This window comes from Gigantopelta aegis, chromosome 14 (assembly GCF_016097555.1).
Source record: "Gigantopelta aegis isolate Gae_Host chromosome 14, Gae_host_genome, whole genome shotgun sequence".
In the NCBI taxonomy this organism is placed as follows: domain Eukaryota; kingdom Metazoa; phylum Mollusca; class Gastropoda; order Neomphalida; family Peltospiridae; genus Gigantopelta; species Gigantopelta aegis.
This window is the reverse complement of record NC_054712.1, coordinates 59,100,938-59,120,407: the sequence shown is the minus strand read 5'-3', so window position 1 is coordinate 59,120,407 and position 19,470 is coordinate 59,100,938. Positions and strand designations below refer to the sequence as shown.

General features: G+C 40.5%; 2 protein-coding genes across 3 annotated transcripts in view; both read left to right on the top strand.

Moving 5' to 3' along the window:
* LOC121388204 (cyclic nucleotide-gated cation channel beta-1-like) overlaps nt 1-19,470 on the top strand; it is a 198,998-nt gene that overhangs the window by 51,615 nt on the left and 127,913 nt on the right. The gene's annotated exons all lie outside the window — the stretch shown is intronic.
* LOC121388205 lies at nt 12,215-14,849 on the top strand. 2 transcript variants are annotated; one of them, XM_041519475.1, is made up of 2 exons: nt 12,215-13,226; nt 14,133-14,849. In XM_041519475.1, the coding sequence occupies exon 1, from the start codon at nt 12,239-12,241 to the stop codon at nt 13,184-13,186; it is 948 nt and encodes a 315-aa protein (XP_041375409.1). In that variant the 5' UTR covers nt 12,215-12,238; the 3' UTR covers nt 13,187-13,226; nt 14,133-14,849. The 2 variants fall into 2 exon arrangements, 1 of the variants encoding a protein (XP_041375409.1); XR_005959947.1 differs by lacking the exon at nt 12,215-13,226 and adding an exon at nt 13,682-13,884.

The following is a 19,470-nucleotide window of genomic DNA, read 5'->3' as shown; positions in this document are numbered from 1 at the left end:
CCTGGATTCAAGTGATATTTCAAACTCCAGGTGTCATCTCGAGGGCTACATAGGAGCCTCAATAATGACGAATGAACGGACTGGTTTTAGGACGAACCTACCTGGATTCAAGTGATATTTCAAACTCCAGGTGTCATCTCGAGGGCTACATAGGAGCCTCAATAATGACGAATGAACGGACTGGTTTTAGGACGAACCTACCTGGATTCAAGTGATATTTCAAACTCCAGGTGTCATCTCGAGGGCTACATAGGAGCCTCAATAATGACGAATGAACGGACTGGTTTTAGGACGAACCTACCTGGATTCAAGTGATATTTCAAACTCCAGGTGTCATCTCGAGGGCTACATAGGAGCCTCAATAATGACGAATGAACGGACTGGTTTTAGGACGAACCTACCTGGATTCAAGTGATATTTCAAACTCCAGGTGTCATCTCGAGGGCTACATAGGAGCCTCAATAATGACGAATGAACGGACTGGTTTTAAGACGAACCTACCTGGATTCAAGTGATATTTCAAACTCCAGGTGTCATCTCGAGGGCTACATAGGAGCCTCAATAATGACGAATGAACGGACTGGTTTTAGGACGAACCTACCTGGATTCAAGTGATATTTCAAACTCCAGGTGTCATCTCGAGGGCTACATAGGAGCCTCAATAATGACGAATGAACGGACTGGTTTTAGGACGAACCTACCTGGATTCAAGTGATATTTCAAACTCCAGGTGTCATCTCGAGGGCTACATAGGAGCCTCAATAATGACGAATGAACGGACTGGTTTTAGGACGAACCTACCTGGATTCAAGTGATATTTCAAACTCCAGGTGTCATCTCGAGGGCTACATAGGAGCCTCAATAATGACGAATGAACGGACTGGTTTTAGGACGAACCTACCTGGATTCAAGTGATATTTCAAACTCCAGGTGTCATCTCGAGGGCTACATAGGAGCCTCAATAATGACGAATGAACGGACTGGTTTTAGGACGAACCTACCTGGATTCAAGTGATATTTCAAACTCCAGGTGTCATCTCGAGGGCTACATAGGAGCCTCAATAATGACGAATGAACGGACTGGTTTTAGGACGAACCTACCTGGATTCAAGTGATATTTCAAACTCCAGGTGTCATCTCGAGGGCTACATAGGAGCCTCAATAATGACGAATGAACGGACTGGTTTTAGGACGAACCTACCTGGATTCAAGTGATATTTCAAACTCCAGGTGTCATCTCGAGGGCTACATAGGAGCCTCAATAATGACGAATGAACGGACTGGTTTTAGGACGAACCTACCTGGATTCAAGTGATATTTCAAACTCCAGGTGTCATCTCGAGGGCTACATAGGAGCCTCAATAATGACGAATGAACGGACTGGTTTTAGGACGAACCTACCTGGATTCAAGTGATATTTCAAACTCCAGGTGTCATCTCGAGGGCTACATAGGAGCCTCAATAATGACGAATGAACGGACTGGTTTTAGGACGAACCTACCTGGATTCAAGTGATATTTCAAACTCCAGGTGTCATCTCGAGGGCTACATAGGAGCCTCAATAATGACGAATGAACGGACTGGTTTTAGGACGAACCTACCTGGATTCAAGTGATATTTCAAACTCCAGGTGTCATCTCGAGGGCTACATAGGAGCCTCAATAATGACGAATGAACGGACTGGTTTTAGGACGAACCTACCTGGATTCAAGTGATATTTCAAACTCCAGGTGTCATCTCGAGGGCTACATAGGAGCCTCAATAATGACGAATGAACGGACTGGTTTTAGGACGAACCTACCTGGATTCAAGTGATATTTCAAACTCCAGGTGTCATCTCGAGGGCTACATAGGAGCCTCAATAATGACGAATGAACGGACTGGTTTTAGGACGAACCTACCTGGATTCAAGTGATATTTCAAACTCCAGGTGTCATCTCGAGGGCTACATAGGAGCCTCAATAATGACGAATGAACGGACTGGTTTTAGGACGAACCTACCTGGATTCAAGTGATATTTCAAACTCCAGGTGTCATCTCGAGGGCTACATAGGAGCCTCAATAATGACGAATGAACGGACTGGTTTTAGGACGAACCTACCTGGATTCAAGTGATATTTCAAACTCCAGGTGTCATCTCGAGGGCTACATAGGAGCCTCAATAATGACGAATGAACGGACTGGTTTTAGGACGAACCTACCTGGATTCAAGTGATATTTCAAACTCCAGGTGTCATCTCGAGGGCTACATAGGAGCCTCAATAATGACGAATGAACGGACTGGTTTTAGGACGAACCTACCTGGATTCAAGTGATATTTCAAACTCCAGTGTCATCTCGAGGGCTACATAGGAGCCTCAATAATGACGAATGAACGGACTGGTTTTAGGACGAACCTACCTGGATTCAAGTGATATTTCAAACTCCAGGTGTCATCTCGAGGGCTACATAGGAGCCTCAATAATGACGAATGAACGGACTGGTTTTAGGACGAACCTACCTGGATTCAAGTGATATTTCAAACTCCAGGTGTCATCTCGAGGGCTACATAGGAGCCTCAATAATGACGAATGAACGGACTGGTTTTAGGACGAACCTACCTGGATTCAAGTGATATTTCAAACTCCAGGTGTCATCTCGAGGGCTACATAGGAGCCTCAATAATGACGAATGAACGGACTGGTTTTAGGACGAACCTACCTGGATTCAAGTGATATTTCAAACTCCAGGTGTCATCTCGAGGGCTACATAGGAGCCTCAATAATGACGAATGAACGGACTGGTTTTAGGACGAACCTACCTGGATTCAAGTGATATTTCAAACTCCAGGTGTCATCTCGAGGGCTACATAGGAGCCTCAATAATGACGAATGAACGGACTGGTTTTAGGACGAACCTACCTGGATTCAAGTGATATTTCAAACTCCAGGTGTCATCTCGAGGGCTACATAGGAGCCTCAATAATGACGAATGAACGGACTGGTTTTAGGACGAACCTACCTGGATTCAAGTGATATTTCAAACTCCAGGTGTCATCTCGAGGGCTACATAGGAGCCTCAATAATGACGAATGAACGGACTGGTTTTAGGACGAACCTACCTGGATTCAAGTGATATTTCAAACTCCAGGTGTCATCTCGAGGGCTACATAGGAGCCTCAATAATGACGAATGAACGGACTGGTTTTAGGACGAACCTACCTGGATTCAAGTGATATTTCAAACTCCAGGTGTCATCTCGAGGGCTACATAGGAGCCTCAATAATGACGAATGAACGGACTGGTTTTAGGACGAACCTACCTGGATTCAAGTGATATTTCAAACTCCAGGTGTCATCTCGAGGGCTACATAGGAGCCTCAATAATGACGAATGAACGGACTGGTTTTAGGACGAACCTACCTGGATTCAAGTGATATTTCAAACTCCAGGTGTCATCTCGAGGGCTACATAGGAGCCTCAATAATGACGAATGAACGGACTGGTTTTAGGACGAACCTACCTGGATTCAAGTGATATTTCAAACTCCAGGTGTCATCTCGAGGGCTACATAGGAGCCTCAATAATGACGAATGAACGGACTGGTTTTAGGACGAACCTACCTGGATTCAAGTGATATTTCAAACTCCAGGTGTCATCTCGAGGGCTACATAGGAGCCTCAATAATGACGAATGAACGGACTGGTTTTAGGACGAACCTACCTGGATTCAAGTGATATTTCAAACTCCAGGTGTCATCTCGAGGGCTACATAGGAGCCTCAATAATGACGAATGAACGGACTGGTTTTAGGACGAACCTACCTGGATTCAAGTGATATTTCAAACTCCAGGTGTCATCTCGAGGGCTACATAGGAGCCTCAATAATGACGAATGAACGGACTGGTTTTAGGACGAACCTACCTGGATTCAAGTGATATTTCAAACTCCAGGTGTCATCTCGAGGGCTACATAGGAGCCTCAATAATGACGAATGAACGGACTGGTTTTAGGACGAACCTACCTGGATTCAAGTGATATTTCAAACTCCAGGTGTCATCTCGAGGGCTACATAGGAGCCTCAATAATGACGAATGAACGGACTGGTTTTAGGACGAACCTACCTGGATTCAAGTGATATTTCAAACTCCAGGTGTCATCTCGAGGGCTACATAGGAGCCTCAATAATGACGAATGAACGGACTGGTTTTAGGACGAACCTACCTGGATTCAAGTGATATTTCAAACTCCAGGTGTCATCTCGAGGGCTACATAGGAGCCTCAATAATGACGAATGAACGGACTGGTTTTAGGACGAACCTACCTGGATTCAAGTGATATTTCAAACTCCAGGTGTCATCTCGAGGGCTACATAGGAGCCTCAATAATGACGAATGAACGGACTGGTTTTAGGACGAACCTACCTGGATTCAAGTGATATTTCAAACTCCAGGTGTCATCTCGAGGGCTACATAGGAGCCTCAATAATGACGAATGAACGGACTGGTTTTAGGACGAACCTACCTGGATTCAAGTGATATTTCAAACTCCAGGTGTCATCTCGAGGGCTACATAGGAGCCTCAATAATGACGAATGAACGGACTGGTTTTAGGACGAACCTACCTGGATTCAAGTGATATTTCAAACTCCAGGTGTCATCTCGAGGGCTACATAGGAGCCTCAATAATGACGAATGAACGGACTGGTTTTAGGACGAACCTACCTGGATTCAAGTGATATTTCAAACTCCAGGTGTCATCTCGAGGGCTACATAGGAGCCTCAATAATGACGAATGAACGGACTGGTTTTAGGACGAACCTACCTGGATTCAAGTGATATTTCAAACTCCAGGTGTCATCTCGAGGGCTACATAGGAGCCTCAATAATGACGAATGAACGGACTGGTTTTAGGACGAACCTACCTGGATTCAAGTGATATTTCAAACTCCAGGTGTCATCTCGAGGGCTACATAGGAGCCTCAATAATGACGAATGAACGGACTGGTTTTAGGACGAACCTACCTGGATTCAAGTGATATTTCAAACTCCAGGTGTCATCTCGAGGGCTACATAGGAGCCTCAATAATGACGAATGAACGGACTGGTTTTAGGACGAACCTACCTGGATTCAAGTGATATTTCAAACTCCAGGTGTCATCTCGAGGGCTACATAGGAGCCTCAATAATGACGAATGAACGGACTGGTTTTAGGACGAACCTACCTGGATTCAAGTGATATTTCAAACTCCAGGTGTCATCTCGAGGGCTACATAGGAGCCTCAATAATGACGAATGAACGGACTGGTTTTAGGACGAACCTACCTGGATTCAAGTGATATTTCAAACTCCAGGTGTCATCTCGAGGGCTACATAGGAGCCTCAATAATGACGAATGAACGGACTGGTTTTAGGACGAACCTACCTGGATTCAAGTGATATTTCAAACTCCAGGTGTCATCTCGAGGGCTACATAGGAGCCTCAATAATGACGAATGAACGGACTGGTTTTAGGACGAACCTACCTGGATTCAAGTGATATTTCAAACTCCAGGTGTCATCTCGAGGGCTACATAGGAGCATAATGACGAATGAACTGGTTTTAGGACGAACCTACCTGGACGAATGAACGGACTGGTTTTAGGACGAACCTACCTGGATTCAAGTGATATTTCAAACTCCAGGTGTCATCTCGAGGGCTACATAGGAGCCTCAATAATGACGAATGAACGGACTGGTTTTAGGACGAACCTACCTGGATTCAAGTGATATTTCAAACTCCAGGTGTCATCTCGAGGGCTACATAGGAGCCTCAATAATGACGAATGAACGGACTGGGTCTTTACCTGGATTCGAACCTAAACCCAGGTGTCATCTCAACATAGGAGCCTGATATTTCAAACCTCCAGTCCGATGTCATCCAGCCTTCATCGAGGGCTACATAGGAGCCTCAATAATGACGAATGAACGGACTGGTTTTAGGACGAACCTACCTGGATTCAAGTGATATTTCAAACTCCAGGTGTCATCTCGAGGGCTACATAGGAGCCTCAATAATGACGAATGAACGGACTGGTTTTAGGACGAACCTACCTGGATTCAAGTGATATTTCAAACTCCAGGTGTCATCTCGAGGGCTACATAGGAGCCTCAATAATGACGAATGAACGGACTGGCTTTAGGACGAACCTACCTGGATTCAAGTGATATTTCAAACTCCAGGTGTCATCTCGAGGGCTACATAGGAGCCTCAATAATGACGAATGAACGGACTGGTTTTAGGACCAACTTACCTACAGCCTGGATTCACGTGATATGGTGTCATCTCGAGGGCTACATAGGAGCCTCAATAATGACGAATGAACTTTTTAGGACGAACCTACCTGGATTCAAGTGATATTTCAAACTCCAGGTGTCATCTCGAGGGCTACATAGGAGCCTCAATAATGACGAATGAACGGACTGGCTTTAGGACGAACCTACCTGGATTCAAGTGATATTTCAAACTCCAGGTGTCATCTCGAGGGCTACATAGGAGCCTCAATAATGACGAATGAACGGACTGGCTTTAGGACGAACCTACCTGCAAACTCCAGGTGTCATCTCGAGGTCTACATAGGAGCCTCAATAATGACGAATGAACGGACTGGTTTTAGGACGAACCTAACTGGATTCAAGTGATATTTCAAACTCCAGGTGTCATCTCGAGGGCTACATAGGAGCCTCAATAATGACGAATGAACGGACTGGTTTTAGGACGAACCTACCTGGATTCAAGTGATATTTCAAACTCCAGGTGTCATCTCGAGGGCTACATAGGAGCCTCAATAATTACGAATGAACGGACTGGTTTTAGGACGAACCTACCTGGATTCAAGTGATATTTCAAACTCCAGGTGTCATCTCGAGGGCTACATAGGAGCCTCAATAATGACGAATGAACGGACTGGTTTTAGGACGAACCTACCTGGATTCAAGTGATATTTCAAACTCCAGGTGTCATCTCGAGGGCTACATAGGAGCTTCAATAATGACGAATGAACGGACTGGTTTTAGGACGAACCTACCTGGATTCAAGTGATATTTCAAACTCCAGGTGTCATCTCGAGGGCTACATAGGAGCCTCAATAATGACGAATGAACGGACTGGTTTTAGGACGAACCTACCTGGATTCAAGTGATATTTCAAACTCCAGGTGTCATCTCGAGGGCTACATAGGAGCCTCAATAATGACGAATGAACGGACTGGTTTTAGGACGAACCTACCTGGATTCAAGTGATATTTCAAACTCCAGGTGTCATCTCGAGGGCTACATAGGAGCCTCAATAATGACGAATGAACGGACTGGTCTTAGGACGAACCTACCTGGATTCAAGTGATATTTCAAACTCCAGGTGTCATCTCGAGGGCTACATAGGAGCCTCAATAATGACGAAAGAACGGACTGGTTTTAGGACGAACCTACCTGGATTCAAGTGATATTTCAAACTCCAGGTGTCATCTCGTGGGCTACATTGTTCTCCTATAAGGTGGAAATGTAAACATTGTTTTTTCAGATTAATTACAACATAGGCTAACGCTTGCATGCTCAGTATGTAAAAACATTTAATTTCATTGCAACTTATTTTCGTGCTTATATCAATTAAGGTTCAAGCACGCTGTCCTGGGCACACACCTCAGTTATCTGGGCTGTGTGTCAAGGACAGTGGGTTAGTTGTTAGTGGTTAGTGAAAGGGAAGATAGTGTAGTGGTCTTACACGTACCCATTGAATTGTAAAACCTCACTCTGGGTGATAGCCAGTACCGGGATAAGAACCCAGTACCTACCAGCCTTATGTCCAATGTCTTACCTATCAGCCTTATGTCCAATGTCTTACCTACCAGCCTTATGTCCGAGGTCTTACCTACCAGCCTTATGTCCAATGTGTCTTATCTACCAGCCTTATGTCCGAGGTCTTACCTACCAGCCTTATGTCCGATGTCTTACCTACCAGCCTTATGTCCAATGTCTTACCTACCAGCCTTATGTCCGATGTCTTACCTACCAGCCTTATGTCCGATGTCTTACCTACCAGCCTTATGTCCGATGTGTCTTACCTACCAGCCTTATGTCCAATGTCTTACCTACCAGCCTTATGTCCAATGTCTTACCTACCAGCCTTATGTCCGATGTGTCTTACCTACCAGCCTTATGTCCGATGTCTTACCTACCAGCCTTATGTCCAATGTCTTACCTACCAGCCTTATGTCCGATGTCTTACCTACCAGCCTTATGTCCGATGTCTTACCTACCAGCCTTATGTCCAATGTGTCTTACCTACCAGCCTTATGTCCAATGTGTCTTACCTACCAGCCTTATGTCCAATGTGTCTTACCTACCAGCCTTATGTCCGAGGTCTTACCTACCAGCCTTATGTCCAATGTGTCTTACCTACCAGCCTTATGTCCGATGTCTTACCTACCAGCCTTATGTCCAATGTCTTACCTACCAGCCTTATGTCCGATGTCTTACCTACCAGCCTTATGTCCGATGTCTTACCTACCAGCCTTATGTCCAATGTCTTACCTACCAGCCTTATGTCCGATGTCTTACCTACCAGCCTTATGTCCAATGTCTTACCTACCAGCCTTATGTCCGATGTCTTACCTACCAGCCTTATGTCCGATGTCTTACCTACCAGCCTTATGTCCGATGTCTTACCTACCAGCCTTATGTCCAATGTCCAATGTCTTACCTACCAGCCTTATGTCCGAGGTCTTACCTACCAGCCTTATGTCTGATGTCTTACCTACCAGCCTTATGTCCAATGTCTTACCTACCAGCCTTATGTCCGATGTCTTACCTACCAGCCTTATGTCCGATGTCTTACCTACCAGCCTTATGTCCAATGTCCAATGTCTTACCTACCAGCCTTATGTCCGATGTCTTACCTACCAGCCTTATGTCCGATGTCTTACCTACCAGCCTTATGTCCGATGTCTTACCTACCAGCCTTATGTCCGATGTCTTACCTACCAGCCTTATGTCCAATGTCCAATGTCTTACCTACCAGCCTTATGTCCGATGTCTTACCTACCAGCCTTATGTCCGATGTCTTACCTACCAGCCTTATGTCCAATGTCTTACCTACCAGCCTTATGTCCGATGTCTTACCTACCAGCCTTATGTCCAATGTGTCTTACCTACCAGCCTTATGTCCGATGTCTTACCTACCAGCCTTATGTCCAATGTGTCTTACCTACCAGCCTTATGTCCGATGTCTTACCTACCAGCCTTATGTCCGATGTCTTACCTACCAGCCTTATGTCCGATGTCTTACCTACCAGCCTTATGTCCAATGTCTTACTTACCAGCCTTATGTCCGAGGTCTTACCTACCAACCTTATGTCCGAGGTCTGTAAAAACAATAGTGGTGAGATACCTTAATTAACGCAGATTTGAAAATTAACATGAAAACCAAGGTCGCCAGCAGGGCCAGTTGAAGAAAAATCTTACTGGCCCTTCTCAATTTCAACTAGCCCTCCAATTATCACATTGGAATTTAACTGCACAGGTAAAATTAAAACTATAGTGTTTTTTGTTGAATAATAACCGTTTGCATTGAAGAAAACCGATGAATTGACGTTTAACTTCATAATGAATAAAGTAAATATTTATATAAAAACATGTTGTTAAGTTTTAAACCCATACCAACTCAAAAAAAAAAAAATTGAAAAAGAAATCCAGTATAAATAAACATGTTTCTTTACAAAGCATCATTAAATTAAACATATAAACTCTCATTGTCAGTACAGGGTCAAATATAATGCAGTAGAAACAGACTAAATGTAGAACTGCTAATTTTCAACCCTGTTAATGTATAATTTAATGGTATACAAAAAAGCTTTAATAAGTGAAAACACTTCACTCTGCCTAATAACTAGGGCCATTGTCTTTAAATGCAAAAATAATGCAAAAAAAGCATTTTCCTTGAATTAAAGCATGTGCCATTAATTAGTGAAAAAGCGTTTACGAGTAGTGAAATATCTGTGACACTTCCGTGACAAAGAACATCTCATAGTAATGAGCAGTAGCAGTTGATGAGATATATGTGTGTGCTGGGAGCTCCTCCGGTGGTAATGTCAGCACAGTGCTTGATGTATATGAACTGGCCTCGGTGGTGTCGTGGTTAAGACATCGGACATAAGGCTGATAGGTACTGGGTTCGCAGCCTGGTACCGGCTCCCACCCAGAGCGAGTTTTAACGATTCAGTGAGTAGGTGTAAGACCACTACACCCTCTTCTCTCTCACTAACCACTAACAATTAACAACTAACCCACTGTCCTGGACAGACAGCCCAGATAGCTGAGGTGTGTGCCCAGGACAGCATTGTTGAACTTTAATTGGATATAAGCACAAAAATAAGTTGAAAAGAAATATGATGTAGATGACAATTAACTGGTGCTTAGCTCATTTAAAATGACAGACCTTAGTTTTTAAAACCTACTGTGTATTTTTCACTTTTAAAACTGTATTTCATAATTGAAATCACATTTTATTGTTTAGATCATCAGTTTCCATACATCAAAGTGTTTCTGGTCATCCTGGTGTTTAGATCATCAATTTCCATACATCCAAGTGTTTCTGGTCATCCTGGTGTTTAGATCATCAGTTTCCATACATCCAAGTGTTTCTGGTCATCCTGGTGTTTAGATCATCAATTTCCATACATCCAAGTGTTTCTGGACATCCTGGTGTTTACATCATCAGTTTCCATACATCCAAGTGTTTCTGGTCATCCTGGTTTTTAGATCATCAGTTTCCATACATCCAAGTCTTTCTGGTCATCCTGGTGTTTAGATCATCAGTTTTCATACATCCAAGTGTTTCTGGTCATCCTGGTGTTTAGATCATCAGTTTCCATACATCCAAATGTTTCTGGTCATCCTGGTGTTTAGATCATCAGTTTCCATACAGCTAAGTGTTTCTGGTCATCCTGGTGTTTTGATCATCAGTTTCCATACAGCCAAGTGTTTCTGGTCATCCTGGTGTTTAGATCATCAATTTCCATACATCCAAGTGTTTCTGGTCATCCTAGTGTTTGTAATTCTGAGAAATGCATTTTCCATTATTCTAGAAAAAACATACATAGACCTCTGGAGAAGTGTATTAAAAGGTTATGGATATAATCTATTTATAGAGGCTACAGTGAAACATACATAGACCTCTGAGAAGTGTATTAAAAGGTTATGGATATAATCTATTTATAGAGGCTACAGTGAAACATACATAGACCTCTGAGAAGTATATTAAAAGGTTATGGATATAATCTATTTATAGAGGCTACAGTGAAACTCCTCTAAACCAGACATCCTCGGGACCAAGCAAAATGTCTGGTGTCAAGAAGTATCCGGTTTAGAAAAGGATAAGTTCGGTACTGATCACAGATTCTTGTTTCACTTTATTATAATTTTATATATATTAAGATTTGTAGATTAACCAAACGTAGTTCACATTTTTATGGGCTGAAACTAGGACTTGTAACTTGTAAATGTATGTAGTTACAGGTGTGTAAACCTTGTAAACGTATGTAGTTACAGGTGTGTAAACCTTGTAAATGTATGTAGTTACAGGTGTGTAAACCTTGTAAACGTTTGTAGTTACAGGTGTTTAAACCTTGTAAACGTATGTAGTTACAGGTGTGTAAACCTTGTAAACATTTGTAGTTACAGGTGTTTAAAACTTGTAAACATATGTAGTTACAGGTGTGTAAACCTTGTAAACGTATGTAGTTACAGGTGTGTAAACCTTGTAAACGTATGTAGTTACAGGTGTTTAAACCTTGTAAATGTATTTAGTTACATGTGTGTAAACCTTGTAAACGTATGTAGTTACAGGTGTGTAAACCTTGTAAACGTATGTAGTTACAGGTGTGTAAACCTTGTAAACGTATGTAGTGTCACAAGTCAAGGGTAATCAGAGCAGAATGTGATTTGAAAGTAATTATTTGTAGATTTACTATACTATGTTTATTAGTACACATGTGGTATTTTTAGTTGTACATATGAAGTTTATAGTATAATACTTATTATCAATTATACGGTAATACAGGTTGTACAGTTGAGAGAAATGGAATAGATTAGTCATAGCTTGGATCATGAAACTAAAGGTTTCTTGGTATGGGATTAATTAGGCAAGGTAGGAATTTGTATTGTTATAGCTTGTAGCAGGAGTGAGTGGATGGTAACTGAAAAGCCTTTCTTACCTCGACCTTCAGACAATGAAGTTGTCTAGCGAGAACGTGGTGATTTCTCTACCCCCCACCCTGGGGGCTGTGTTGCGTGTACTTGGCCCACTAGTCAAGTACCGCATTGAACACAACGGAGACAGTGCTGTTGTAACCTTGAGTTACGGAGCTACCAACTCATCAGGATCGAAGAGGAGGAACCGGAGGCGGCGACCTAAGACTTCGCAGGGGGGACCAAACCTGGCGGCTCAACCGCCAGGAGTGGTCCCACCTGCCCCGAAGAGGAAGATCAGACCAACGGGAGCGAGACAGGGTGATCCAAACCCGGTGGCTAAACCACCGGGGGCGGTTCACTCTGCGCAGCCGCTCCCAGTTTCTGACCGGAAGCACTCGCCAGGAGCGGAACAGGGGGGACCAAAGCTGTCAGCTCCACTGACAGTGGCGATCCCTCCTGACGACCCACCTGCTGAGATGGAAACTGGACACGTCATCGTGACGGACCCCCCAGCGAGCCCACAAGCGCCTTCCATTGCTGTTGTTGCCGACCCTGCAGCCGGACGGGAGTCCAAGAGGAGGAAGATGTCAACGGTGTCCGAACCGGGGACACTCGACCAATCCGAATGGACTATCATCTGTGACAACATCCCATCCAAATGGCAGGGTGCTATCCACGGCGATTTCACCGACACCAACCAATTGAAGGGACTTTGGAATGAAAACAACTGGCGATATCTACCCAACGGAACTGGAAAATACCAACTTCACCCAACAGGATCTGGCAACCAGATCCACGTGACTGCACAACAGGACGGACTGTTCAGGCAAGGACTCTTGATACCGGATATGTCCAACTCTACGATCCATCGTATCCTCAAGATAGTGTTGAGAGATATATATCCGGCAGCCATCTACAGGAATATCAAGGTCTTGATTGAAGGACTCCCCAACTTCAAGCCTGGGCAGTCCATCACCTCGCCATGAGTCCTGTTATACCAACCTCCTACCAACCTCCTTTGCCTCCGTGAGTAACCTCTTTTTTTGGGGCTAGTTAGACTTTAAACGTTTTCGAAGCAGTTCAAAATTCTTATGTTTATTTTTTTATAAGTAGTCTAACGCACTTTATTTCGGCGCCCGTTCAATTGCTCAAAATCACCTTAAAAACTTTTTGGCCGAGCAGTCTTAACTATTTTTGGTTAAATTTTAGAGTCCGGACATGTTTTGGATGCAGTTACTCTTTGTAGACTTAGGTAAAATACAGGCTTCACCGAGGAATCGAAATTCAGCCAATCAGAGCACGGCTCCCACTCGGTGTACTTCAAGTTTACGAAGTGTCTGCTATTTGGTCCGCGCTCGCGTCGACCTTACTAAATGGCTTTATTCCAAATTCCGCCCACCTCAAACTTACCCCCCCCCCCCCTCCTGCTCCGGAGTTAGTCACTGGCGAAGTCAGAGGCTAAATCCGTGGTGGGCGTGCCTGAACCTCTGTGGATAGGGGCACGTAAAAAGAGTTTCCCAGTTTCCCAACTGAAAAGCTGACTGTGTGAATAAAAGAGATGACTTAGTTATTGTTTGGGGCAGTGTGATTTATTTTTGAGAGAGAATAGTGAACAAGAGTTGTGCAAGTTGGACAGAAGTTTGTGAAAGACTTTGGTGTTTATAGTTCGGGTTAATGCTTAACCGTAAGTAATTAAATACTTGATATTTAGTATGTATTGTTATTTTGTGATAGTTATAAAACATAATTGTATTATGTTAAAGTGTAGTAGTATGGTAATGACATATTAATTTTATAAAGATGTGGATAATGAATATTTAGTATAACTTGTATAATGTGGACATTGAGTAAAGGGATGAAGTTGATTGGTATATAACGTGTATGGAATAATAAGGTGTTACATCATAGTAATTAAGTGTATCTTGGTTACAGCACTGTAAGAGGTATCTGTTCTAGATGTTACAGAAGTAGTGTCTACTGAGAGATGTAGAGATGGCTTGCCTGTGTGAAGATGTATCCAAAGATATAGAGATGGCTTGCCTGGATGAAGATGTGACTGAGAGTTGAGATTGTGGAGGTGTGGTGATTCGTGGAGGAGTGGTACACGAGAGAGTGCAGTGTGGTGGTAATGTGGAAATGAAGTTCCATGTGTGGGCTATTTATTAGCCATGTTCGGGTAACATAGAAAACAACGGATTGTTGTTTTTTAATATTATTATTATACTGTGCAAGTATAATAATGGAGGTGTGGTGAATTCGGAAGGTGAAGAGAAGGATGAGTTGTGCAATTAGTTCATAATTGTATTAGTTAACAACGTGCTCATGTATGTGTTGAAACATTAGCAGTGATAGTTTATAATGAAAGAAAGTAGTATGTGCAATACTGCTTAATTAGTTAATATAACTAAGTGACTTTGGGCGTTATAAAAGAACTGTTTTAATGAAGATATATGAAGTCATAAGTGGACACTGATATTTTATTTTGAATATGTAATATTTTAAATATTACGTGGTGCTATATGTGTGATGTGATATATACTTAATACATTGAGTAGTATTAGTGTGTAATTAATATTGAGTAGTGTGGTGATCATCTGTACTAAGATGGTGACTGGTGAAATTTGTTAAATGTGTGATGGAGAGAAAGGTTTGGGTGTGAGGAGTTGTGTTAGTGTGCACTGATGTATGACGAATAGGCCTATGGTTTGAGTAATGATTGAAATGTGTGAGTGTATATGATTATTATTTGTTGATGTAAATAAATGTAGCAAACTTATATTGGTTTTATGTGTTGTTTCTTTTAGTTATCTAATCACTTGTGACATGTAGTTATACCTGTGTTTAAACCTTGTAAACATATGTAGTTACAGGTATTTAAACCTTGTAAACGTATGTAGTTACAGGTGTGTAAACCTTGTAAATGTATGTAGTTATAGGTGTTTAAACCTTGTAAACGTATGTAGTTACATGTGTTTAAACCTTGTAAATGTATGTAGTTACGTGTGTTTAAACCTTGTAAATGTATGTAGTTACAGGTGTTTAAACCTTTTAAACGTATGTAGTTACAGGTGTGTAAACCCTGTAAGCGTATGTAGTTACAGGTGTTTAAACCTTGTAAGCGTATGTAGTTACAGGTGTTTAAACCCTGTAAGCGTATGTAGTTACAGGTGTTTAAACCCTGTAAGCGTATGTAGTTACAGGTGTTTAAACCCTGTAAACGTATGTAGTTACAGGTGTTTAAACCCTGTAAACGTATGTAGTTACAGGTGTTTAAACCCTGTAAACGTATGTAGTTACAGGTGTGTAAACCCTGTAAATGTATGTAGTTACAGGTGTTTAAACCTTGTAAACGTATGTAGTTACATGTGTGTAAACCTTGTAAATGTATGTAGTTACAGGTGTTTAAACCTTGTAAACAAATGTGTATATATAGTCACATCTTGTATACTTGAGCCTTTTTGTATGTTTTGGAAATTGTAAATAGGTCTTTAAACATATGCATTTATTTTCTGCAATATTCATAATACATATATATTTAATATTTGAAAAAATAGACAGCTGATAATCTATATATGTAAGAATTAATAACCATAAATTAAACAGTGTTAAATTAAACAAAAGTAAAAACATAACACCATAGAGATGCAAATCTCACAGGCAGTAATTGTGAGTTATTGTGCGGAAAGATAAATGTGATACGTGTGGTTTATTCCGCAGAGATATATTTGGAACAGGATGTCAAATCATCTGTTTGTGTGTTTTGGAACAAGCCGTCATTCATGTAATTAAATATATTGACTTTCTGTGTGCATTGATTAATGACCAACCAGATTAACGTCGAAAGCTACAATCAGTCACAAGATGTCTACCCTTTAGGGAATCTGATCATAACTTGCTCTTTTAGTTTCAGCTGTCGGCACTTCAAGACTGAGGCTAATAAGCAACATGACTTTTATATTACTTCAGTGCCAGTCAGTGGAAAGGGGCCCCAAAGTAAAAAAAAAAAAAAAAAAAAAAAATTAGTTTAAAATATGCATAGTGCAATGAAACGCCTTAAAACCAGGCCCCTGTAACCAGAATATCCTCAAAACCAGGCCCCTGTAACCAGAATATCCTCAAAACCAGGTCCCTGTAACCAGAATATCCTTAAAACCAGGCCCCTGTAACCAGAATATCCTCAAAACCAGGCCCCTGTAACCAGAATATCCTCAAAACCAGGCCCCTGTAACCAGAATATCCTCAAAACCAGGCCCCTGTAACCAGAATATCCTCAAAACTGGATGTTTTTCACAGTCCCTTTTTAAATATCAGTGCAGAAGAGAACCTCTCTAAACTGGATACCTCCTAAAACTGGACGTTTAACTTGGATCGTTTGTGACCGGCCTCGGTGGTGTCATGGCAGGCCATCGGTCTACAGGCTGATAGGTACTGGGTTCGGATCCCAGTCGAGGCATGGGATTTTTAATCCAGATACCGACTCCAAACCCTGAGTGAGTGCTCTGCAAGGCTCAATGGGTAGGTGTAAACCACTTGCACCGACCAGTGATCCATAACTGGTTCAACAAAGGCCATGGTTTGTGCTATCCTGCCTGTGGGAAACGCAAATAAAAGATCCCTTGCTGCCTGTCGTAAAAAGAGTAGCCTATGTGGCGACAGCGGGTTTCCTCTGAAAATAGTGTCAGAATGACCATATGTTTGACGTCCAATAGCCGATGATAAGATAAAAAATCAATGTGCTCTAGTGACGTCGTGAAATAAAACAAACTTTGGATCGTTTGTGTGTCTGGTTTAGATGGCTGTCACTGTATGGTTTAGAGGGCTGTCACTGTCTGGTTTAGAGGGCTTTCACTGTATATTAAGTAGTTAAGATTTTTTTCTCTCTGGTTTCTTTTTTCTTTCTTTTTCATTTTTAAATGTTTGTTTTTTTTAATCTTTTTAAAATCTATAATAGTGGTCTTATTTTATTCTTATGTCAACCTTTATTACCTTATTACTGATAAAGGCTCAACAGATATAAACATGACATCTACAAAGCTGAATAATGTACATTACAGTACAGACAATATAAAAACAAACCTCAGAAGGTGTTTATTTTCCTGTACTCATTATGTAAATAATTAACTTAAATAATTTCCAGCAAATTTCTCAATATCTTTTAATGTCTTATATTAAACAAAAAATTTTTTTTTACTTGTAATTCAAGAACTAACATTATTTTTCAAACTATGGTATTAAAGAAAGAAAGTAAAAAAGAATAATTTATCATTTTAAATTTCAAAACCAGCTATGCCTAAAACTAAATTCCAACTAGTTTCCATTGCATGGGTTATGCATACAACTCATAGTATAGCATTTCAAACAATTATTATTCTTTTAAAATTATTAGATAGTTAAAACCAGCCATGCATTAAAAAACAAGTAGTAGTTTGTATCCCATCAATTATATATTATGTTAAATAGTCTTAAAGGTGCAATATCATAGCTACAAGTACTATATTTAGCTACTGTAAATCATAAAATATTAGCAATCTTAACATTTAGCGAAATCCAAATAAGTGACATATTAGCGACATAGAATTTTAGCAAGGTCATCATATCAGAAACTAAAAAAACTAATAAGTTTAATTTGTAGGATCTCAACGTTAAGCAGCATGCAGACAACAATTCGTTCTACTACTATCAAAATAATTAACTACATTTTGTTGTGCTAAAATGTTTTGTTTAACAACACCACTAGAGCACATTGATTATTAATCATTGGCTATTAATTGGATGTCTAACATTTGATAATTCTGACACATAGTCTTAGAGCGAAAACCCACTACATTTTTCCATTAGTGGTAAGGGATCTTTTATATGCAACATCCTACAAACAGGATAGCACACACCATGGCCTTTGATATAAACTCCACTACAAATTATAAAAATAAAAAACAAAGCAAAATAAAAAACATATAACATTTACCTAATTATCGTTTACTATATTTAGTAAGAAAACTAACAAGTCCTTGTATGTAAAATATGTTATCAACTATAGACATCACTACAAGTCATAAAACATATAACATTTACCTAATTATCGTTTACTATATTTAGTAAGAAAACTAACAAGTCCTTGTATGTAAAATATGTTATGTTATCAACTATAGACATCACTACAAGTCATAAAACATATAACATTTACCTAATTATCGTTTACTATATTTAGTAAGAAAACTAACAAGTCCTTGTATGTAAAATATGTTATGTTATCAACTATAGACATCACTACAAGTCATAAAACATATAACATTTACCTAATTATCGTTTACTATATTTAGTAAGAAAACTAACAAGACCTTGTATGTAAAATATGTTATGTTATCAACTATAGACATCACTAAAAGTCATAAAAGCTAAAGTTTAATGATTTTTTTTTTTAAAATCTTAAAACAAAAACCCAAATTCTTTTTTAAATTGAAACAAAGGCTACCAGATGTATTCAGTTTTTGTAATCTGTTATTTTGATTTCACATATATATTCCACTATTGATTTTTCTGTGTGACTAATGGTGCAACGCGAAAAGATGAAGATTTATGTGTTAATGTTTAACCATTTCTCCTCGCACTATCTGCACTGGTGTTGGTTCTGAGTAACCACAGTTTAAATCATGTGTTAATGTTTAACCATTTCTCCTCGCACTATCTGCACTGGTGTTGGTTAATTTTTCTGTTATGGTGAAACAAAGTATTAGGTTGCATAGTTTAAATGGAGTAGGATGGGCATCAGAGATGACCCGTGGTCAGAATGTCAGAAAGAAATCATTAGATAATGAATATGTCTAAAAGGATGGAGACATTGAACTTTCTGAGAGCACTTCCTGTTGAGAACATTGCAAATGCAATGAAGCTAAGTGTTGGTGTAATGCATCAGTTCTTAATACCACTATTTTAGGCATACAAATAAAATTTCTCAAAGATGGGTCTATAGAATATTGACAGTTACCGGTAATTACAACAGAGCAAGACAACATTTTATTATTTTGTTTTATGCAGTTTTAGAAAAATTCAGAACAATACAAGTCAAATTATTGTGCAAAATGGAATTTAAGTCCATTTTGATTGAGACACCAAAACCAATAGCATGTAACAGGCTTTAAGCAGCATGGACCCAAACACAGTTTTATTAACAATTTGGCAAATGTGGTTACAAAGTCAGTAGCCAAATTCAAGTTCCAAATGGCTAAATAGCCAGAATGGCAAGAGATCCAAAACGACCATGCAAATTTTG

Bases quoted from the DNA above. Each gene is read 5' to 3' on its own strand.
- LOC121388205 (XM_041519475.1), top strand. From the start codon at position 12,239: ATGAAGTTGTCTAGCGAGAACGTGGTGATTTCTCTACCCCCCACCCTG.